Source organism: Athene cunicularia (assembly GCF_003259725.1).
Source record: "Athene cunicularia isolate RWA chromosome 1 unlocalized genomic scaffold, athCun1 chr1_part1, whole genome shotgun sequence".
In the NCBI taxonomy this organism is placed as follows: domain Eukaryota; kingdom Metazoa; phylum Chordata; class Aves; order Strigiformes; family Strigidae; genus Athene; species Athene cunicularia.
The window spans coordinates 127,011,536-127,035,836 of record NW_020799091.1 but is presented as its reverse complement, the minus strand read 5'-3'; the positions used below and the strand labels follow the sequence as shown (position 1 = coordinate 127,035,836).

The 24,301-nt window shown below is 45.4% G+C and overlaps 1 protein-coding gene and 1 non-coding gene across 2 annotated transcripts; both read right to left on the bottom strand.

The window, feature by feature from the left end:
• Positions 1–9: 9 nt before the first annotated feature.
• NCAPD2 (non-SMC condensin I complex subunit D2) lies at positions 10–24,293 on the bottom strand. The gene is made up of 28 exons (XM_026860812.1): positions 24,137–24,293; positions 23,954–24,029; positions 23,746–23,804; positions 23,107–23,288; positions 22,497–22,636; positions 22,026–22,153; positions 21,818–21,941; positions 21,592–21,739; positions 20,839–21,036; positions 20,195–20,329; positions 19,569–19,653; positions 18,831–19,005; positions 18,454–18,575; positions 17,281–17,478; positions 14,817–14,991; positions 13,106–13,190; positions 12,823–12,956; positions 11,337–11,469; positions 9,550–9,634; positions 9,287–9,448; positions 8,832–9,046; positions 7,532–7,643; positions 7,095–7,218; positions 6,672–6,827; positions 6,276–6,453; positions 5,169–5,263; positions 3,058–3,138; positions 10–379 (listed from the first exon to the last, which is right to left on the bottom strand). The coding sequence occupies exons 1-28, from the start codon at positions 24,282–24,284 to the stop codon at positions 106–108; spliced, it is 3,927 nt and encodes a 1,308-aa protein (XP_026716613.1). The 5' UTR covers positions 24,285–24,293; the 3' UTR covers positions 10–105.
• LOC113487066 lies at positions 23,363–23,685 on the bottom strand. The gene has a single exon (XR_003399722.1). It is a non-coding gene; the product is annotated as a small nucleolar RNA U85 (small nucleolar RNA).
• Positions 24,294–24,301: the final 8 nt, after the last annotated feature.

Sequence of the window (24,301 nt, the reverse complement as noted above, 5' to 3'; positions counted from 1 at the left end):
GGGGGGGGGGAAGAGAGAGGGAGAGAAGAGAGGTGTTATATCCATATATCCATATCAGATTGCCATCAAGTTCTCTGATATTGTTGGGGGTGAGGAGTAGCCTGCTTAAAATGGAGAACTGCAGGGCTTTCCAATCACCGTGTGTAAAAAGCAATTGTTTTCCTGGCCTGGACACTTGGCCCCGATCCTTACTTTAGTCTCAGGTTTGCTGCCTGCTCTGCGGAATCGAGCCAGCACAGTTTGGAAATAACCGTAGATGATTGGGTCTTGGAGCTTGTCTGCAAAGCAGTCAAAGTTGTCCTGCAGCTTGTGAAGGCCCCGATCCGAGAGGGGAAGCAGAGTAAGGCAGTAGGACAGATCCCGATACTGACGCTCAGTTCTGGGAAAGACAGAGATTGCCATTAGCTCTTACAAAAAGGGGTGTGTAAGGATGAGATCGTGCTAATTAGAACTACAGCACATGAGAATAAAGCATGTCCTGCAGGTGCTTCTGCCTGCACAACATGAGATTTGGGTGGTTGTGTTCCAGGTCAGGCAGAATGCTGTGCCATGCCATACACAACAGAATCAGAATCACAGAATCATCTTAGTTGGAAAAGACCTTGAAGACCATCCAGTCCAACTATTAACCTCACACTGACTGTTCTCAACTCCACCAGATCCCTCAGCGTTGGGTCAACCCGACTCTTCAACCCCTCCAGGGATGGAGACTCCCCCCCTGCCCTGGGCAGCCCATTCCAATGCCCAACAACCCCTTCTGCAAAGAAATACTTCCTCAGAGCCAGCCTGACCCTGCCCTGGTGCAGCTTGAGGCCATTCCCTCTTGTCCTATTGCTTGTTCCTTGGTTCAAGAGACTCATCCCCCCTCTCTGCACCCTCCTTTCAGGGAGTTGCAGAGGGCCAGGAGGTCTCCCCTCAGCCTCCTCTTCTCCAGACTAAACCCCCCCAGTTCCCTCAGCCGCTCCCCACCAGACCTGTGCTCCAGACCCTGCACCAGCTCTGTTGCCCTTCTCTGGACATGCTCGAGTCATTCAGTGGCCTTTTTGGAGTGAGGGGCCCAAAATTGAACCCACTCATCAAGGTGCAGCCTCACCAGTTCTGAGTACAGGGGTCAAGATCCCTTCCCTGTCCCTGCTGGCCACGCTATTGCTGATACAACCACCACTGGATTCCAAAGACACTGACTTCATGTCTGTCAAAGACATGAAGGCTTCAGTGTTGAAGAACACAGTCACTTGTTGAAAAAGTGTCAGAAGTTATTGCTGGCTGAGGAAAAAATACACTCAATGAGGTAAGGACTCCTCTTGAAGGGCCTTGTTTCAACTGAATAATAAAAAAATCATGGCTGCCCACTTTTGCATGTTTGAGATAGTCTCAAGCAGAAGCTGTATTTGATGTTCTCTCTCCTGGCCAGTTACATAAACATAAAGGCAGCCATTTTAATTAAGTCAACAAATAAAAACTACTGTATCAAAAGGAGAACTACATTCAAATTCCAGCAAGATACAGGAAAAAGAAAAAAAAAAAAGGCAGAAAACCGTAAAGCAGCAAGCTAACATCCTTAATGTAGCTCACTGTGATGGAATGTGAGGAAAAAAAGCTCGGCTGAAGACCCTATCATTAACACATACAAAGCAGAGGGCCAGAAGTCTGTCCTACATATACTCTCTCAGAATGCTCTGTCCAAGTGCAGACAAGTGGAGAACAAAGCCGCAGCATCCAGTGTTACCACATTTAGAGTGTCAATGATACCTGGCACATTGCTGCGTTTAGAACTCCAGAAATGTTGAGGAGGGGGGCGGTGGCAGCTGTGAAATCTTTTCTGATGAGTTCCTGTTTTAGCCTGGAGTGAGGGTCTGGCATTACTACTAGCGTGCATTAAACTCATCATCTTGGTGGTACAGAAATATTAGGGCATTTTAGTAAAGGCCAGGCATGTCTTACATATTGCTCTTCACAAGTGTGGTGTGAAGAGCTCGCCAGTGTTCTTGGGAGGCAATTTTGGAGAGGGGCCGCTCACCACTCCAGCTCAGGAAACAAAATCCAAATATTTCTAGGAAACATGCAACTCCCTGAGGCAGCTGAGCAGGTCACATGCCCAGGCACTGTGTACAAATGGCCAAGATAAGCAGACACAGCTTAAACCTCAAGGGCAAAGCCACAACGATGGAGAAGAGCCACAGGAACGGAGGAAGGCAGGGTGCATGAAATTCAGTGGAAAGTAAAATGAAGATATCATTGAAAGTACAGGACGGAGACGTAGATAAATTTCTATATCATTCTTCTTGGAAAAAAAAATAATCCCAGATTCAAGGCATGGGTCCTGCACTATATACTCTGTCATTAGCACCAGGAGCAAGGCACACACATCTTGCAGACAGAGCAGAGCAAAGGCTTAAGTGGGTAGGGGCACAAGCCCTTGAATAAGAAAATGGAGTCCTAGGAATAGAGTTAGTACTGAGCCCATGCACACAGAACAAGTATAGGCCTGTATCAACTAGACAGTTGATCTCATCCCAGACAGGATCGCAGGGGAGATCCCAACTTCAGCTGAACGCACTGATTTCCTAAGCTGAGATCACAGAATGTTTTGGGTTGCAAGGGACCTTAAAGACCATCTAGTTCCAACCCCCCTGCCATGGGCAAGGACACCTTCCACTAGACCAGGTTGCCCAAAGCCCCAGTGCAAGGAAAAAGCCTGTAGTGAAGGACCACAGAGGTGCATAAAACCCACACGTGGGATGTCTCCCTGCTCAGCTGTAATGCTGATCTAAATTGCAGCAAAACCTTCCCCTAAAAAAGCAGGGAAGGGAGAGGGGCCAATCACAGTCTAGTAAGGCCAAAAGCCCTAGTTTATACATTTACTTTTAGGGGGTAGATAGAGGGAAGAAAGAAAAAAAAAAAAAAAAGGGACCTAATCCAGGTTATGTCAGCATTTGTCATTTTGCCACATGAAGAATACAGTGGGAACCTGTTAGAAGCACTGTATACAAGCTAGCTTCTAAAAATTCCCAAGAAGCAGGCTTGCTAGTCAGGAAAATTAGGATTACAACACACCTGGCAGTCCGGAAACGTTGACAAAGTTTCTCCACCAAGCTCTCTGTCTGTCTGTCTTTTGTAATATATAAGAAGAGATGTCTGCAAAGGGAAAAAATAGCAAAGTTGAAAGAGGAAACACCATTTCTGCCTACACCATGAGATGCCTGCAGCTATCCTACCCAGCGGTCAGCTGGGTGGTCCTCCAAAAGACGACAAGAGAGCTCTGCATGTCTCAGACTTGGTTCAGGAGAAGCTATAAACACACACACACACACACACACACATCCATCCATCCATCTTTCAAATAGTAATGACAGTCGCTGCTGGGGGACAGCTGCTATGATGTAACATATGAAAACTGCATGTTTGCATAATACCACTCGTCTAGGAAGAAATCTAGCTAAAGCAAAGACCCTTGCAGATCTGGAGTGAGAAGTGCTAATGTCTGTGCAGGGTCTGAGGTAGGAGGGACACTGAAAAGCCTACAGTGCTGACTTCTGATCCACTCCTTCCACCCAGCTTTAAGAGCATACAACACCTCCAGACAATTTCCTCACTTCCCAAGGTGCACTGGCAGACTAGTATGTCTGGCAAGCAGACCTTGAGGGGAGTGGGGTGGCATGCAGTACTCCCCCCCCCCCCTTCAAAACCGTTCTTGTAACTTTTTCATTATTAATTTGCTGAAGGTGTGTTGCTGGATTTTTGGATCAATGCAAAAGTGAGTGTTACTTTGCACTAAAGTGGGAACAAAATCTAACAGAACTTAAACACTAACCTGATCCCATGTTTTTCTTAGCTTCTTGAGGAATAGAGAGACATAGACTTTTAACTGAGTTAAGTACTTTTGCATGATGTCATGATGCACAGAAATCACTGAATAACTTCTATTTATTAAGCAGGTCCTTCTGACCTCTTTTTCTTGTACCAACATTTCTGTTAACTTAAGCTCAATCAGGTTGCCACTGGCCTTGATAAAACTGCTCTAAGCACATCTTTGTTATGTCTACAACCATCACACCAAGCTTCTTTTCTCAGATATGGAACAGAGACCATATCCTCAAGAGTCCTCCCTTTGCATTTGTTCCAACATCAATTCATCTTTCTCTAACTTAAGCGACCAGAACCACAGCAGCATTTGTGCAAGGTCTCACCAGCACTACCAATGCTTCCCTACGTAAACCAAATAACTTGACTGCTAAAATAACAAGTGGAACACACTTCTAACTTTAGCTTTACAGTAGAGGTTTAAACAATTTCTCAACATTTAACCTTACACTTTGTTCTGCTAGTTTTCATCTCAGTTATTGCTGTAACCCTCTCATTCTCCACGTTAGTCCTTTAACAGGGATGCTCCCCCTACCACCTCTATCTTTTTTACACACCTCTATTCTCCACTTTGGAAAGTATTCCTGGAGCATAAGCCACTGTTTCCTTCCCAGCCTGTATTTTTGTCCACCAGTTGGAGATTTTACTGTTCTCTTTAGCAACAGCAATACTTCTGTCATGCCCAACACTCCTCTCTGTAATCCACATGGACTCAGGCAACTCAGAAAAACCCTCATATGGTTAAGTTTCAGGCATGAGAGGAAAATGTATGTAATTTACCACTAAAGACATTGCTTGTGCTGTCTATGAGCAACCCATACCCTCAGATTGAAATATTCCAATATGTCTCTCTACTATGGAGTAAGGCTTTCTTGAAAAAAAAAGAAACAAAAGCAAAAAACCCCAAACCCAAACCTGTTACTTTAACTACAGCTTTACTAAAATTCCTTACAAAAATCCAGTAGGTCACCAAAATGATAAAGGTGGCAGTCTTTAAAACCTGTGTATTATTCTAATGTTGTATATCCACATTCCCATGCACAAACCCAACTGTTTTCTAGGGGAAAGTAATTTTGACTGAGCTAGTGGAAACTCTTTGTGGAGTCTCCTCCTCACCCCCAACTATATGGCTTTAGAATTGATTCCCCTTAGCATGACTCCATTTCAGATACAGACTGAGAAATTCAGATCAAGAACAACTGAAAAAGCATTTATGAGTCTCTAGTTTCTCTTCCCTGGATCTGTCACCCTCTTTGCATAAATATAGTCCTGGTCAAAAGAGATTTTTTTTAACCCCAGAATACCTCATAATAGTGTGGAAGGATTCTTCTTCTATGCTGCAGTTAGGATCTGAGAGATGACTGATTATGTCTGGAAGCAGGTTATAGATGGCATTACCCTGTGCAGAATATAAAGTTCTATATGAGATACAGAATTATGAAAGACAGCTTGAGCCAAGCTGAATCAGCTGCCCATTTAAAATTACCTCCTTTCTCCCTACCCCAAATCTACTAGCTGAAAACATCAGCTTTTTGAAACAAGCCGTACACAGCCAGATAAATATATCCAGAACTACTTGGCTGAAGCTAAGGGAGGAAAAAAACCCCAACCAACTGACAAGCTAACAACAACTGCAACTCTTGGTTTGAAACAGCTCTGCTCTTTGGCAGATTTGGATGCAGTTTCTTTGCTTTTCAATCTTGCCACAACCCTATGCAAAAGCTTTCTGGTAAAGTAAACTTAAGCAGCAGTTCAGCTTCTCTGAAAAGGCCCAGTCCAGATCCTCTTTCCCATTGATTTTATGTAGTTTTGTCACAGACACTGCAAAGGTATTAAGTTAGTGCAGTGAGGTGGATGATTCTGGTTTTAACAGAGCAAGCCAAGATATTAAAGCCCCAGTATCACAGCAGCTTCTCAGGCAGTAAATCTCAAACTCAGAAGTGAATCTCAAACATTGTGTACAGGGGGTAACACTGCTACTGTGGTTACCTGCTTGGGCTGCACCTGCTTCAGTTTAAATATCTGTGTCACACAGCCAACAACTTTGAAAGGTTTCAGAAATGATGCACTGCCCGAGCCATAGGGGGGTCAGGGAACTCTGTTGTCAGGCCTAAATTGCAGAAGAACTGTTCCCCACCCTGTGCTAGGCATCTACAAGAAAGCAAAGGGATGAGGCACTGGTTTGGTGCCTGCCTTCCTATGTGAACGGATAAGGCCAAATTCAGCAACATCAGGGTCGCAACAAAACTAATGTTGCAAAAATTCCTTTATCTACCTTCACTCAGGCAACAAAGAGGGACAGACACGCCTTCTGACACACCTTCTCCAGAACAAAACTCTACAGTCATTGACCCAGTCTCCACCCGCCCTTCCTCACACCTGTGGACTAAGGTCCCTGAGCATCCACTTGCCTTGTTGGAGAGTTCACTGAAAAAGTACTGAGCCACTCCCATGATTGCTTTCTCTGGATCTATAAGCAGAGTGGCCATTTCGCTCACTTGGCCCTTCACCTTTACCATGTCTTTGAGGATGAGGTGAGTCATCACCAGTCCAGCTGTTTCCCTCACACTTGGGCAGGGGTCCCGCAACCTGATAAAAACATATAGTTATCACAGAAAGCAGCTAAGTGAATATCTCTAAGGTACTGATACCCATGACAGCCTACTCTACAGCCCAGGTCTCTTGTCTCCTTTCATCAACACCTTCAAATTTGGTTCCTGAGTTATTCTCACCTTCCCAAGGTTCAGTGTCACCCTTCCCCAGAGCTCCCATCACCTGTCCTCTCCCAGCACTGAATGTAGCATTACCTGGCATAGAGATGTGATGCCCAAGGCTCCACCAGGTTGGGGAAACGGATGGCCAGATCTCCTGCTGCAATAATGAGGTTGGATCTCACAGCAGGCAGAGGGGACTTCTCCATCAGAGTGAACAGCAGGCGCAAGTGGGAGTCACAGAACTCAGAGCTGACAAGATAAGGTACAGAAAAGAAGGCATAGATACCAAATTTCCACCTCTCAGAGATCAGAGAGCTTAAGAAAAAAAATCTATGAATGCTCTTTTGTGTTTGTGCACTCCACAGGAAAGAAGATGCAACATTTAACATTTAATGGTCAGTGTTAGGTTTATGGTTGGACTATATGATCTTCAAAGTCTTTTCCAACCTAGACAATTCTGTGATTTGCTTGTACAAGAAAGTCTGGGCAGAGAACACCAGCACAGCTAGGCATTACCTGATCATGCAGAATTTGCCAAGACTCAGAGCTGCAGCAGCTGAGAGCGACGAATCACTGTAGAGCCCAGGGTTGCTGCAGATTTTGAGCACAAGTGGAACAAAGGCAGAGAACAGGTGCTTCCCTAGAGAGAGGGGATAAAACCAGCAAGTATGAGAGCACTGTTTGTGCATGTCTCCAGGAACAATTACTCATTCTATTGCAGAACTTCTGCAAACTATAGAAACTGGCTGACTCGCTTCCACCACTGAAACACCACCTCCAGAGAGGCAGAGCAAAGAAACAGCCAGCCTACACAAAGGTTGACACTGGACAAGAAGTTACAGCATTTCCTTCTAAGGGAAACAGCCTTCCTCCTTATGGATCAGTTACCTGCTGTACCTGTTCTTTCACACAGGCAGATGGAGGCAGTGCTCCTTGGCAGCAGCCACACTTACCATCTAGAAGTTCTGTCTCACAAATACTGCGGATGAGCTCAGCCTCTGTGTCATCGGCTAAGGCACCCACGAGGCCCAGCTCTTCCTCCATAGTGGTCTCCTTTCCCATGCTCTGTGCAGAAAGGAAGACTGTAAAAAAGATGACAGGCAACTACAGCCCCTTCCTATACGAAGTACTCTTCTCTCAGGTGTGGGGTGCATGCATGTTACCAGCAGCATGACTAGAGTTGAAAAAAAACAGACTTACAGATAATTTTATAACTCATTTTTCCCTGAGAAGTAATAAGCTGTGAAGAGTAGTCCAGGATTTGCCAGTCCAAGTGTCACAGAATGCCACTGAAAAGAAAGCCTAAAGCTACTGAAATTACTGAGACAGACACAGGACACATCTGGCACCAATGACTGAGTCCGGCACAACTTAAGGGACACATAATTCCTAAAAGCAAGAAGTTCAGAGTGGCCTTTGAACTGCTGGTCTTGTGAACAAGATTATGGGAAACTTATAACAAGGCAAAAGCAACACAAGGGAAGAAAAGAGATGTCGGTGTTGCACGGGGATGAAATCTGCATCCAACTGCTGTGTATTGGAAAGTCTCATAGTAACCTCCTTTGTGTGGGAAATGGTAGTGATACCTATAAGCAGGGCAGATGAGGAAACGAACAACAAATTTCTCTGGACTTAGCAGTGTATGTGTCTAAATAGAGACTGGATACCTACGGACACACATTTTTCCTCTGTTCTCACCCAAGAAGTCAGCCTCACTATACTCTGGAAAATGTTCTGAGGGAGACATAACCAAACAGGGTATTTCTATCATACAGATCCTATTAAGAAGGCTCCTATTAAACTTTCATCGTCACTACCTGTGAGAGGAGAGGACCCCTCAAGCCCTATAGACCAAGGTTCCAGAAGCCCTTTTCCAAAACTCGGGGCACAAATGGGTGTTCTTCACCAGCAGCAGCAATTGCAATAGATTGCACTAGTAAGAAAGGAGGTGATGAGTGGAAAGGAAATGTTTGCCTGGAGCAGGAAGATAAGTACGGCCAGGACATCACCCTTCATTCCTTCTCTTCTGTCTGTTCAAAACACAAGACCAGTGTGGGAGTTTTACTGAACAGCGTCATTTGAGGACCTCAGCTCTCCCTGTCAATCCCAACCAACATGTCTATTTCTATTCTCAGAGCATGCATTACCCAGACTTCACATATCCTGAGGAGTGCATTCTCCAGAAGTTTGCTGTGGACATTAAGATGGGACAGTACAAGAGCTGCCTGTAGGAAAAACCCTCTCAGTTCTCACCTGGGGTCTCTGCCTCTTCACGCTGTTCCCAGAATGCTTCTTGGTCTTCTCCTCTCTGAGGATGCGACGTCGACGTAGCTCTGCACTCACTGACACTTCCAAATATGCTACTTGCTGCAGTGCCACCTGTCCTACAAGGGACACCAGATGCACCAGCAGGAATGTGGGGAGACTGCTAGCATCATCAGAGACTCTGCTGGGAGAAACCTCTGGATCTAGTGGAGAAAAATTACTACAGTTCAGGGTTGATCTAGATGTCTTCCCCCACCAGTTACTGCCAAGTCTCACTGTGTAACCCATCTCCACACTCCACAGACTACTTTAGAGCACTTGCACCCTTCCATGCCAACACCTCCGCTAGCACCTCAGCTCTGTTCTCCTCCTGCAGTTATCCACCCAATCCCAGCACTACAAACCACAGGTACAGGTTTTCTTGCACCAGCTTTTTTCCTTACCAGCCTTCTGCCTGTCAGCCTCCTGCAGTTTGTCCAGAGCTTGCTGACTGCACACCTGCAGGATGTGAGCACAGATCTCCTCTGCCCCTTCTGCTAGCTGGTAGATGAGCATTACTGCTGCCTCCATGAAGGGGATCCAGTGAGCGCTCGGCTGGCCAAAGCCTGACGAGAAGACAGTGATGTACCACACATACCAGTGACAACACAGGCTGTCTCACAGCCTGACTCCATCCCCTCCAAACCTACCGCTGACTTAAGCTCACCTTTACTCACAGTCTCACTCAAGCAATCAAAGAGCATGTGGTTCTGTGGCAGCCGAAAAGGTGCACTGTTCTTCCCTAGTGCTGGCTGCAGAGAGAACAGATGAGTTACTCTTACCACATAAGAGATCCCCCTTGCCTTTCCTGTGTAGATAGACCAGATATCAGGAAGTATTTATTTGCAGAAGGGGTTGTTTGGCATTGGAATGGGCTGCCCAGGGCAGGGGGGGAGTCCCCGTCCCTGGAGGGGTTCAAGAGTCAGATTGACCCAGCGCTGAGGGATCTGGTGGAGTTGGGAATGGTCAGTGTGAGGTTAATGGTTGGACTGGATGGTCTTCAAGGTCTTTTCCAACCGAGACGATTCTGTGATTCTGTGTATGCAATCCTAGTCAAACCCACACTAGGCCCATGGTGGGGACATTACTGTCACTTTTGAAGGCACGATGGCAGCATTGGGAGCATTTAAAGCTTGGCCAAATGATGATTCCCAGGCCAACCCAGACAGTTCTGCTGCTTTAACCTTAAACCAAAATAACTCTCCTGAAAGCTCAAACTGACTCTTTTTAAATATGATATTATTTACTCATTATCTACAATGCATCTCCCTAAAAATGCTCTAAAGAAAGAAACTTTCAGAGCACCTTCAGAGTTATCAACAGTAAGGTAACTAGATGCCCTTGCCTGGCAGTACTCCAGAACCATGAGGTTTTGTTGAAAAACAAAATATCATCAGTAAAAATAGCAGATGATAGCTCTGGATCCAACACCACCTTGCACTTACTATTGCACATATGCTGTATCAGTCCCAGCACATTTTAGGTTGGGAATAATGTAACCTAGAGAACTACTAAACCAAGTATGACAACGCCCAAGATATCCCAGCACATCTGTGTCTGCCGGATCAATATATACTTGATCAAAATAAGCTACTGCTTGAGGATTTAGCAGTTTTCAGTAGCTGGAAACAGAATTTCTCAATTCACTACAATCCTACTCTCTGTACTGAATTTCTGGTTAAGGGCAGGGGCGAAAGAGGAGTTACCACTGTCATTCAAATATCTACAGCTCAGTCCCTTCCCACACACAAACAACTGCAGAGTTAAGTCAACTGTCTTTTATAACATTAAAGAATGTCGTGATACACATTAATTCATGAAGATCCTGCATTAATGTCCTCAGTAGAAGGGGCAAACAGAATGATGGTGCTGTGTGAAGGAGGGATGCTTTCACGCTGGAACTCTTGCACCAAAATGTCCTAAATACTTGAGTCAAAAACCAAAAAGATGTTTTTCTTTTTCCTCCAAGTAAATGAAAAAAAAGCATAAATTATTCCCCAGACAAAGAAGCCATTGACCATCATGTTGTTATAAGTACAACATGGACAGGTTTGAAAACCTTTCATGTTTTATATTCAGCTATACAGCTGACAACTCCCAAATATCAATTAATAGGGAGGGCAAAAGAATCACAACACCAGAAAACATCAGTAGAGGAAAGGGCTTCATGGCTGAAGAAACACAAATCAGTTTAGAACTGGGAGTCTGTGGAATAGAATTGAAAGAAAAACAGATTTTCTTGTGCACTGAACTCTTTAGTAATTGAATTCAGCCTGTTGCCTAATGAAGATTCTTTTATTACATGTTCACTGATGTGTGCTAAGCTTTTCAGACAGTGCTGCTGAATGGTCTCAACCTACTTAATTTCAAAATCAGTAAAAATTTAATCACTTCTCTCTCTTCTCAATACAAACCATTTTCCCCCTGACCTCAGGAACAAACTAAGAGTCTTACCTTAGGGTTACAGGCCAGTCTGGAGATGGCATTGCAGACTTCTTGAGCCAGGCGATAGTCTTCACATAGCTTCTCAGACAGCCCTACTGTCACCAAGACATCCAGGTTGCTGCCTATGATCTCTGGCTTCCTTCTATGGAATGGAAAGCATGGGGGGTATTACAGGAGTTGCTGCTCAAAGTTTACAGAAGAAAGGATAACCAACAGAAATACTCCTTGTGCCTTGTGGAAGGCAGTGGTTAAAGTAAGAGGGGGAAAGAAAAAAAAATCAGCCAAAGACTCAATATACAGCTATAGGAGCAGCAATCAATATTCCACACAAGCCAATATAATCCACACTCTGCTAAGAGATGAGGATCTCCAAAGTGAACAACACTGGGCACACTGTCTCTTTGTAAAGAAAGAAGATGCTTGACTCTTCTTTCTTATCAGAAAGGAGCAAAACTTAAAAGACAAAGAAAAATGTTGCAAAATAGAAAAGAGTCCAGCGGCTCAGGACCAGTGATATGTGCCACTTCCTCCCCTACTGTGGAAAACAACACAATAATAAAAAAATCCCCAAAACCCATGCCCACTCCCCCTGCTCTTTCTACCTGTGAAAGGTAGAATTGTATATTCTTCAGACCAGGCCTGATCTGAGGAACATATAATTAGTTGGGTGAAGAAGGCAAGAACAGAATCTAATGTATTTAAAAAGAGAATCTATAGGACAAAAGCAAAATCACGTCCCTTGGCAGATTTGTGAAGAAAGCAATGCTGTTCCTATTTCACATATGCACATACCCATGGACTCAACACAGAATCTTATGGGATACCCTGGAAACCTACAGTTTTCTTTAAAAATCACATGATTTTAGGGAAGGATATTAATTTTGAGTGGATGTCCACAATTATGCCATAAGCACATGGGATGAGGCAGTAGAAATAACTTGTAAGAAATACTCAAATTGAGGAACTGGCTGAAGTTCCAGAGCCCAGAAGTTTAAGATCACCCTTCTGCAGGCCTCTTATCGACTGATGAAGGATTGAGGTAGGAAGAGCAAGAAGAAAGTGACAGGTAAGCTAAATGCCAAAGGGTTACTGGGTTGGGAAGCAGAAAATGCAGTGCAATTACACTCTTTTTGCCCCCCAAAAGGGAAGCAGATTCATTTCCCTCCATGCTAAAGGCTCCAGACACCTCTACTCAGCAGCTTCTCACTATTCTTGTCCAAACACAGACAAAGCTGCAGTGCTGTGACATGGTAAGCTCTGAGGAGGAACGGACATTCAGAACACAAAGAAAGTAACATCATCATACTCAGAGAATCTACTGGTGGGACCCACCACAACTACGTTTAAATTCAGGCTTTGTTACCCCATGACATGGTTATTATTTCTGAAGCTGCAAAACAAATGGCTAGCTGATGCAACACCCACAGTTCTTCAATAAAAATCAACTCCCTGGACATCCTCCTGCTCACAGGATTAAACGGGGCCCTGGGCTCACCGTGCCATCATCCCCAGCAGCATCATAGCAGCACGTCGTTCTAGCAACGAGCACTGAGATTTTTCTGTGAATTGCTCCCAAAGCAGCTGGATCACAGCAGGCTTTATTTCATCCTTCTCCACAAATTCCGAGATCTGGAAAAGAAATACAATAAAACAAGTAGGGAGAGGCAGAAGAGGATGGACTTCAAACCAACAAAGATGTTAACGACGACTACTATTTTAATACAACAGACCTCTAAGATCACAAATACAATCAAAACCCAGGAAAGACAAGTACTCACTATTTCTTCTAAGCACTGTATCGTTCCTAATGATGCATCCACCATGATGAGAGAGAGAGAATGCACAAGGCCCTGGGCCCTGGCCCTTTGAAGAGGGAAAAAGAAAAAGGGAAAAAAAAAGTTAAAAAAAAGAAAAAAATCAACTGTCACAATTACTCTCATATTCAGAGAGCTGAGGACATCTGTTAGAGCTTATCCCTGGGAACAGGAAAACTTCCCCCTCCACAAGCTGGAGTTCTCCAAGTCACCAAGCTCGTGAGCATGACATGGGCTCAAAAGTCTACTCCCTTGTGCACTGTTGTTCCTTCCTGTACTCAGAGACCCAGCAAGAGACACTCAACCACAAGTCAAAGTACTATCCCCTAGAACATAACAAACTGAAAATCTCTCCCTGAACAAATAGAGCCAGGGCTCAAACTGCTGGAGTCGTCTCCAGGCAATACTATGAAGAAGAAACTAGAAGCAGCAGGTGCTTTTTATTGCTGATAGTACAAATGAGGGTGAGGTATGGTGTTTTTCACCAGGGATCACACTTATCTTAGTGAGTGTGTATCCAACATGGGCAAGTGATAAAAAAGAGCAAGTGTCACAGCAGAGTGGAGACACAGCTAGTCTAGCGTGGAAGAAACAAGCATGCATGTGGTAGCCTGTTCCCACCCCTGAATTGTCAATGAGGATCAGCAACAAAGACCCCATTAACATCCTCTCATCTGCCACATGTAGAGATTTGTTACAAAACCACGAGATTGGTCTGAGTGAAATATAAATAGAAATGTGTGTGAAAGCACCCAAACGATAATAGCAGCAGCTAACCTTGTACAGTGTGAGGGATAAAGAAACAGCATATATTGAACAATCAAGGACACAACTGACAGTAAGAAAACCAGTAAACACTGAGGAATGTGTTGTGAAGATCAGAAGCAGAATGCCTACACTCAGATAAGGCCACAACATGCGTGGCTTGTCAGCAAAAAAACTGAGCTGTGGCAAGAGAAAGATAGCTCCAACTTTGGACCACACTGTACAGCATTCTACTTATCCCAACAGGATGAGCAACTACTGCCATAAGAAACCCAAAATGGGGGAAGAGACATTGGGCAACAACTTTGCCCACTGAAGATGAAGTATGCAAGACTCTTAGATGTGGGATGACTCTGTAACAACAGCTGACTCCCAAACGGGTTGAAATAGCTGTCCCCCCCCCCAAAAAAAAAAAAAAATTTTAAAAAAAATCAGTTCATTGTTGTGAATCAAGAACCCTGCTGACAAGACAAAATTCATAATGGGCACCCCTTGTTCCTTATCACATAAGGGCCCTACTCGGATAATTGAGGCACGTGTATCTTGCTGCAGTGCTTTGCATGAGAGTGGAGTTTGAGAACGTTGTGAGTGTCTGATAACAGTTTCATTTCAAATAATTCTCAGCTTCTCCTTCCACAAGGTCTCACATGGAGTTCTGCTGCATTTATTTCCTACATATGAACACTAGGACAAACCAAGAGCAGAACCTCAGCAGTAGGAAAACTGGGATAATCAGACACGTAACTTATGTTTCAGCTCAGCATTACGTGTGGTGACTTTGATTTCTCTTCCTGTCCACACCCCATTGCTAACAGCTCCCCAGAAGAAGAAATGGGGTGGGGAGGAGGGGGAGGGGAAAAAAAAAAAAAGAAAAACGAGAAAAAACCCTTCTGTTTAGGAAGAGCCATACCTCTCGGAATCCCCGCTGGGATTCAGATAGAGCTGCCTGTAGGCATTCAGCACAGCCTCCTTAATAGCAGGGTCTTTTGACCATATGAGGGGGAGCATCCTGCGGACTCCGAGCAGTGCCTGGGGCACATCAAACTTTGAGACTGTCACAAAGAACTCAATGGCTTCCTGCACCACTGCAGAGAGAAGAACAGTTGCGTTAGTGCAGTTCTTTCCTAATCCTCCTTAGAGAGGCCATTAAAACAAATTCACAGATGTACTGCTCTCACAGCAAGCCCTACAAGCATCTAGGGTCACTGCTACTGTCTGCAGAGGGCTCAAGTCAGAATGGAGTCACTAGTACAAAGATGTAAATGTACTAGAGGAAACAGGCACAGGTGAACAATATTACAGCTAAATCCAATGGGACACATTTAGAAGAACAATACAGAGACCAGGTTTGAGAAAGAACAAAATTCTGTTCTGGGCAACAGTAGCTTTGGGGGAAAAAAAAAAAAATTAAAAAATCTCATGGTGACAGCAGACAAGAGCAGCTGAATGTAAGTCCCAGTGCTGTAACCAGAAGAACTAAACTATTTGATGTAAAGGATAAGGTATCTGATTACAGCTTGAATGCTCCTGAAATATACTGCCCAGTCTTCTGCCCATAAGACAAGAAAAAACATTAAGTTGGAGAGCATTCACAAGAGAGCCACAGTAAGGGTTAGAGGATCTGTATATGAACCATTCATAGAGTCTGACCTCTGGTTAAGTGGGAGCTTAACCAGTATAAGCCCCAGCTTATAAATCTGAATAAAGATCCTGGATCAGACAAGCTGATATGCTTCCCCTGCCCCCAGTCACACCAGAAGATACATATTTGCAAAAGAAAAAATAAAATTAAATCTTTAAATCTTTAATTAAAAACCCTTAAATCTGGGCACACACATCCGTTATCACCACTCCCTCACCCACCAGCATACTGTCTCCAAATGGAGAGAACATTTCAAAAATGTGTCAGCTGTGCAGACACTCAACTTGCCTTCTTTATGCTACAGCACAGAACAGGGAGGTAGAAAATTAGTAAAATCTGCACAGCCATTAAAAAAAACCACAACAAAACAAAAAAAACCACCCCAGGTGTTTAAGTATCAGGTGAGGGGCACCCTCTCAGCCTTGAGTTTCAAATGACCTGTAAAGACACGGAACTCAGGACTTGATTTTTGTGTATTCAAATAGCTAATGACATCCAGACCTTGCTGGGGAAGCCCACACGCTCACCGCAGGTAAGTACGAGTCCTTACTACAGGTGGAACCTCAGAAGTGCTTGCATGAAGCACTGTGGTGCCCAGACCCACACAACTGGATGGGCCAGGGAAGACTGGGGAGAAGGGAGCTGTGCTCCTGTATGCCCCAGCCCCCTTAGGGGTGCTGATTCAGGATAAGCACTTGAAAAAAAAAAAAAAGGTCTCACTGGTTGCAGTAGTTCTAAAATTAAATATGAATAGCTGAATTAGCTCAAAGGCCTACTCATCACCATCCTTCACTACAGCACTGAAGAGCGCCAGGCCATAGAACCCGCTGATCAGGATCACTTCTAGCTATGGAATAAAGTTTAGGGAAAGGTGAGGTAGACGAGAAGCTGCCTGGTTCTCATCTTGTGGCCAGCATAACACCTAAAGCTTCATCAGGGCACCGAGAAGGTAACACAACCCAGCTTCACTGTCCATGCTTCCTTTGGGAGAGCCTCAGGTGGGATGACAAACCTACATCCTGCCTTCCACAGGAGGTGGAGCAGCTTCTGTGAATTAAGTAGTTTTGGTCACCTGGCTTTTAAAAACATTTCATATTTGATGTTTAAAAATTAGATTCTTAAAAGCCTGTTCATGCCTGTAATGGTTTAAGCCCTGCCGGGACCGGAGAGCATGTTGCCATTGTCCCTCCCCCACCCTCAGCCGGTTGGGCTGGGAGTGAGGCACAAACTCCGGCTAAAATAATAAATTTAATACAACAGTGTGATAAACAATCTGAACAACAACAGTAGCAATGATAACAACAATAAACAGCAATAAGAGTGAACAAGACAAATGATATACTGAGAAATACCGCTAAATAGTCACGGAACAGGTTCCTGCCATCAAGCCCACCAAAGAGCAGTAAAAAGGTTCTGCCCCTGGACCTGACGTCAGCATGGTATGAATAACCCAAGCTGGAGATTCCTTCCCCCTCCCTTTCTGCTGGGGAAACCTAACCCTATCCTAGCTGAACCAGGACAATGACCTAACACAACCCCTTGACGAACATCCATTTAGATGGTGCTTGCTTTTCTGAGATCCTGGAATTGCCTGGGATATCTGCTCAGTGAAAAGCACCGCCTCCAACCTTTTCCCCTTGCCCTCTGCCACTCCCACATCTCCTCTCCAGCAAGGGGAAAGATCTAGAAATGTTAAATGGGAGGGAAAGGGCCTCATGGTTATTTCACACACCTGAGACACAGTTTTCATACATCATCTTGCTGATCAAGCCCAGGGCTTCTGTGATTTTCGCTGAGAAGTTGTAAGCATCTTGTAGGTACTGCACCAACATCTTCTGTTTGACCAGCTCTGTTTGACATTGCTCTTCCAGCACAACTTCTTCAGTCTTGTCACGTGGAGGATCCTCACTCTTCTCACCTAGGCATGAACCTGCACAGCATGAACACTTGTTTGTGAGCAGTGCTGAAGGTATGAAAGAAACAAGCAAGGTCCCGGGCATTTTAACCCTTCTCTCTCCACCCCACAGTGACACCTTCCAAGAGCCAGGAGACAAAAATCCAAATTCTGCCACCAGTCTTATCTACAAAAACAAAATCTCAGCATGCTGCAGAGCAAGTTCCAGTACCACAACCTGACGCACCATGGAAACGCTAACTTAATCCAGGGGTGGAGAAAGGTATGGTCCAGTTGGGGTAAACTCCATTAAAATGCTGAAGGGGTCAATCTGAACCTGACAGCTCCCCAAAGATGGATGAGGCCCTAAAAGGGAATTGGGGCGGAGTAGGGAGAAGACAAACACTACCACTCTCTAGCAAAATTTGTGCAAGTGTGGATAGTTGATAAAGTTGAGATTTTTAGATGACGGAGTTTTGATAGAAATGAGCTCAAGGGGATTGGCTAGGAAACCTTATTCTGAATCAACACCGGAGATAAAGCATGTGAAGTCTTAAAAACACACCCAGAGGCTTGAGCCACAGATAAGTAAGGCTTTGCTTGAACCAGATGCTTGGTCAAGGCTGCTGAGGGTAAGTATTATGTGCCACCACCTGTTCAGGAAGCAGAACTCCTGACAAATTCAGACAGGACAGGAAGGTGTGAGCGGAAAACACTGGCTTCACTCCCCTCAGCAGATATTATGTGAGTTAAAGCATCAAAAATACATTTCTACTGGGAACATGAAACTGTTCCAACCAAAAATGAAATAACATGACTAATGTGATACAAGCAAAATACCAGGCCACTACACAAGCAAAAAATCCAGAGATGGTGCAGCTCTATGAGCTGTCAAGTACACAGAGACTGAGTTGCACTGGTCAAAAGGAGGGACAAGGCATTCCAGAGGGTTTTGGTCTAGTTCTGGCATCGCCTTGGACTTGAAGAGACAGAGTGATCTGAAGTAGTTACCTGTGTAAATTCTCTTCAGAACACCCAGGATTGCCACCTCCTTGTTTTCCTCTGCAGGGCCACTGAAGGGCTCCTTCCCCTGGAAGCGACACAGGGCCTTCTGCGTAAGGCAGGCTGCGCTCCTGGACAACGACATCACCAAGGAGAACATCATCAGCAACCCATTAGGGCAGAGCCCAGGGGAAGCCATTCAACTTTGCACGGAACACCTGGAAAAGCAGCTCCTGCCAGCGTCTTCTGCTGGGTGCCCATGTCAATCTCTTCCCATAGAGTAATGTTGCTGGAAATCATCCCTCTACTCTGGAGCTCGAACAGAGAACAAGAGACTGATGCATCCCTTGGGGTAAACACTCTCTCAAACTACAGAGACTTCTTACCTGTAATTCAGCTTCCTCAGCAAGCCAGTGATTTTCTCCAGTGTACTCTCCACCGTTTCCTCAACTTCCAGCTCCTCCTCTTCCCCTTCCTGCAGTGGTTGAAAGAGCTGCTGTGTGGCAGCCCTAACTTCTGGCAGCATCGCTTCCCACTCTTCCTCTGGGGCAATCGCTGGAGCTATTAAAAAAACAAGCAAAAAAAACCCAACAGAGGAAATGAAGAATATAGACTCAAATGACACCCTAAATGGGGAGAGAAACTCATCTGGAACTTCAGAATTCTACTTCCCACTCCATCCCAGGCAGGCACTATTCCCATTGCTGATCCTACCCAGACTGCAGTAAGAATAGACAAGAACTCTTAGCATCAAAAAAGAAACCACTGAGGGTAAAAGAAATGACAGGTAAGAGAGAACCATCACTTGATATTTATTATTTTGTAGGCAGCACCAGGTCCAAGGCTAATCAAGTTTAAATTAATATCTGACCAAAATTATGGCTCAAGCAGTCCTTGAATGATTGAAAATGGAAATCTGGGAGGGTGTTCATAAGTATTTTCACTTCTTACCCTGAAAATAGGGTATTTAGCTAAATGGACTGTTGATCTATATATGGACATTGATATGGCCCTTTCATAACATCACTGTATGAAGCAACCACAACCTAGGTGAAAATTTAAGATGGGTTAAAAATAAACCCTGGTATGCTCTGGGAAGAGGAAAGAGGAAGAAGGAAAATTACCTGCTGTGGATCTGGCATGGGCCCTCATTTCTTGCAGCTTTTGCACCTCTTTATTCAGTGGTTCAGTCAAGTCAGTACAGCTTAGCTGAAGATGCCAGGAAGAGAAACAGAAATATGCTACTTATCCTCCTTTTTCTGAAATGCCAGAGAAATCTCCTTTCTCTTCCACTTTCTGATTTAAGTTATCAATCCCCTCAGAAAACCCTGGTTTTGGAAACTGGAGTAGTTTTTCTAGAATGGACACAGCTGTAAATTGCCAGTCTGAGGCTCAGAAGCTCAGGAGAAGGGGCAGTTCAGCACAAAGAGCTGCAGCTCTGTGCAGAATGTTCTAAAACACTAATTCTGATCCTAAGGAAAGAAACCCCATAGTGGATTCAAATCAAACTGCTGCAGGTTTTTCCACAATCAAACACACCCCTCCTGGCCATCAGCATACCTACTAATTACACCAAGTGAGGGAAGAGCAAGATCTGAGTCTGGGAAAACCAGAAAGCTCCCAACTGCAGAATTAAAGGCTAATGTTGTCCCTCTCACAAGACACAGAAAGGCTGCTGCCCTGGCTATAGCACACTGCAGATATTTATCCTGCAGACCCCTACCATTTCCATCATACTAGTCAGAATTACCTTGCAGGAGAAGGGATTGTTGGACAAAAACGCAGCCAGGAGCTGAATCGCATTTTTAACCACTATCACAGATTTGTCCTTGAGACGCCCAACAGCCAGTGATACAACAGACTGGAACTGAGTCAACGGCAGGGCCTAGCACACAATAAGAACATAGAAAAGTTACCAAGAAGGCTTAGAGACTCAGGAAGTTATTTTACTGCAGACATATTAACGTTCTAAAAGGCACAGATTATAGATTTATAGAAAAGTCTAGGCCTGAAGGGACCTTGGGATACCCTCTGGCCCAACCTCTATTGGAAGCAAGGACTCAGATTTGGTCATCCAGTGTCCTGTTAAGTCGAGTTTTAGTCTACCTAGTGAGGGTGATATTTTCCCATACCAATGTCCAAAAAGAGCTTGCATACTCTAGACTGTCCCTGTAATGAAGAGCAGCACATAATTTCTGTTCCCCAGTTCCCTTGCCCCTAGGATCTTTGGTCTCTTGGGAAAAAGGAACTAGAGACACCACAGTAAACAGGGACCATACCTTTCTCTGTTAAACTTCAGTCTCTGCAAACAAAGAGCAGGGTGACAAATTCCCTTCAAAAACACAACAAGGAAGAGACAACTGAGGCAACACTATTTCCCTAGCACAGACTCACCTTGCACTGAACGATTCGAGTGAAAAGCTGCAGCACACGGCTGCGCACAAAGCTGTGGACATCACAGACATGGGCCTGCAGCATATTCAGGAACTGGTCCCGAGTACCACGGGCAGCTTCCTCCAGCTGGTCACCATTCAGCACCTGCACCAGCACTTCTGCCATAGCTGCCAGAACGGCGTTTCGCATCATGTAACTCTGCAAAAAGGAGAGTTGTTGAGCCAGGAACAGAAAAAGAAGACGTGACTTGATATGCCAAGGGGATGGACAGCCCAGAGTTTGGGCCTTCTAAGACCCACGCTCCAGCCTTAAGTGAATATCTCCATTATAGACTCTGTATTAACCTTGGGTGATCATGGCTGTACCTGAAAGGGAGAGTAATCCAACCCTGATATCTACCTAGGTCCACAGAAGTCAAGAACTGACATGAGAAACACTCATGACTTAAGGGCAGTTTAAGAAGAGGTAACACGCTGACAAATTCATTAAGTACTGCAGAACGAGGGACAACAGCTGGGATCTCAGAGCAGTAAGCACTCTCCCATTCCCTAATCTCAGAGTGACAACCAAACAGTAGATGTCATGGTTTCTGTCTCCTTTGCATCTTTTAAGTAAGGGCCAAATTTATTCCCAAAGGGCAGGTTTTGGCTGCTTGGATCTCTGTGAAAGAGGTTGTGTTTTCCAACAGAAAAACTGAGGAGCAGCATCTCTACCACTTGACTTCTCTGGACAGGTAATAATGCACAAATGTACCTCCCCATCCAAGTGATGCAGGAGAACACTTATGTGGGATAGCACCAGAGCTGGAATCTGTTCAGCCAGTTCAGTTATAAAGACAGCATAACCCTTGACTCCAGAAGCATCACGAGCCAGATCCTGCTGATGTTTCTGTCCGATTTCTCTGCACAGAAAGATGAAACAAGGAATTGGGTGCCTCAAGTTGCTAGGCACAGAACAAGCCTCAGGGTGTTTTTCTCACCTTAGCAATTCGCCCACCAGGCTTTTCAGACCATACTCTGTAGCCCAGAGGCTCACAGCCCGTGCAAACACTGTGGCTACATGTTCAAAGTGGTGCAGCATCTGTGTGATCTTCAGAGTGGCACCTTTCACACGTGAGAAGGAAGAAAGCAGTCAGGGAAAGCAACTGAGAATGGCTTCAGTAAGAAGGCAGAAGAGCGGGAACTCACTGAACATGTGATTGTAGTGAATCAGAGCTGCAGTAAGCAGATGTGTCACAGCCTCCCGCGTGGCCCGGTACTTCTGAAGACCAATACTTGAATTCTCCAGGATACGGTAGCAGCTTCCTGTCACTAAGCTAAAGCCACAGAAGAAAGACAGTCAATCTCAGTGTACCATCACAACTTGCACTAACATCATTCCAGAGCACTGCACTAGGCAAACATTTCTCTCAAACCAGATTCTCCAGCATCCTTAAAAAACCTAAGCAACAAACATCTGAATTTGAGATGCCTACATGAGGAAATGAAGTGCTTCCTAAACATATCACTTTTGCTTCAAGATGCTTTCCTCAGTTTCCAGTGATTTGTGCTCCACTGATGGCTGTAATATCACCCCACTGACAGATTTAACATTTAACACTGCCCCTTCCAGAAAACCACCATCAATCCTTCCACCTCTACATCTACTCCAACCCACACCTGACAAAGTCTTCTTCCACCACCAAACCACCCCAAAGCTGACGGAGATCCAGCTGCAGCAGCTGCGTGAGCAGCCGTAAGAGTGGCTCCCTCTCCTCTTCCCACAAGGATCCAGAGATCTTGGTACGGTTCTTCTTGTTCTATAAAGGAGATCACACAATGCAATACATCCATCAGCAGCTTGACAAAAGCAAGAACACCGCTGCCACCCTGCTTCCCTCAAAAAAGAAAATAATTATTAAATTCTAAAACATTAAGAGACAAGCAGTGATATGTACAAGAAGCTTATATGCCCACTTCAAATGACTGTTGCTGTCATATTAGACCACTAAGAAAATACTGGCACACTAAGTACCAGCCAGACACTGAAGAGTGAAACAAATTGGACTGGGCATCTGAGTCACTGCTGATGTTTAGACACACATTGTCCCTTTGGCTATTTTCCATGTGCAGTTTCACAGAAATACCCAGTACTCCCCATTGTGAACTGCTTCTGCTGGCATCATGTTTATATAAACACAGCTATAACAGGTGATAGATTCCAGAGTTCAGCAAGCTTACACATTTTCTACTTTTATCATCTTGTTTTCCCCGCAGTCCCCTTGCCTACCTTCCCACTAGGATCCACCTCCAACAAAGCACTGCTACTGGTTTCCATTTCAAAGGCATCCACCAGGCCAGTCAGCAAGTAGCAGTTCATCTTGAGAGTGTTGAGGTGAGCAGTGCGGTCTGCCTGGCTCAGCCCAGCGCCACCCAAGATGGCAGGAAGTTCCTTAGAATGATGAGACACCACTGAAGAGAGACAGAAAGTTGTGAGAGCTCCTTGCCAGGCACCTCATCCATCCTTGCTTTTGGAGACTCAGAGCAGTCATCAGATTACCAAAGATGTGTGCTCACATCTCACCAGCTGTAACATGGGCTGCTCCCTGCAACCCAAACCTTGGATGCACTGTCTTATCCTATCCCCACATCCCCACATCAGCTCACAGAAACACTTGCATGGAGCTGATGCATCCCAAAGATATATCTTCCAGGGATGCAGGGAAGTGGATTTTCTGTTGGCCTGCCCTTACAGCGAACACGCACAGCTCAGCGTTGTCCACCAAGATTACAGACCTGTATTACTGGAATGGGCTGAGGGTGCAACCCAGCTGGTCAAGTCACATTAGCCTTTATATCATCACTGAGCTGCCGAAGGAGAGAAACCTCTGTTTTATTCCTGCTTCAGCTGGAAACAGCAGATACTCACCCTGCATCATGAGTTCCAGGCCATCCTCCCTCACAGCAGTTTCCACAGCTTGGAAGTGGCTGCAGGGCAAGGACAAGGCATGAAGGCAGCAAGTAAACACCACCAGGGAGAGGCGTGAGGGCCCAGGGCCACCAGCCTCTCCACAACCCTCCTCCACCCGCCTCTGCTCCCACTGTCCCCGGCTCCGCGCTCATCGCTCTGTACTCACTGGAGCAGACTGTAGAGGGAGTCGAAGTGCTGCAGCACCGCCAGCGCGCCCCGCGCCCGGAAGGCAGTCCGGAAGGCTGCGGGAAAACACGGCGAGAAGCGGAGTGGGGGACAAATAACGGTGAGCCAGCGCAGGGCCAGGCCGGGCCAGGCCAGGCGTGGGGGTGTGCGGGAGAGGCCTTACCTGTGAGGGCGGGCGGCAGCTCCCGGGCAGACACCACCTTCTGCACGACGTAGCCCCCACGGCCGTCATCCCGCCGCAGGTCGGTGGGGGCTAAAGGCAGGTGGAACTCCCAGGCGGCGGCGGCTGCCTCCGCCGCGACCCCTGCCATAACTCCTCCGGCCGCCA

Excerpts from the sequence above, each read along its gene's own strand:
- NCAPD2 (XM_026860812.1), bottom strand. The coding sequence starts at position 24,284 with ATGGCAGGGGTCGCGGCGGAGGCAGCCGCCGCCGCCTGGGAGTTCCAC. Across the intron at positions 23,289-23,745 it reads CCTGGAACTCATGATGCAGG|TGGTGTCTCATCATTCTAAG; the intron begins GTGAGTATCTGC and ends GTCTCTCTTCAG. Across the intron at positions 12,957-13,105 it reads TACAGTGCTTAGAAGAAATA|ATCTCGGAATTTGTGGAGAA; the intron begins GTGAGTACTTGT and ends TTTCTTTTCCAG.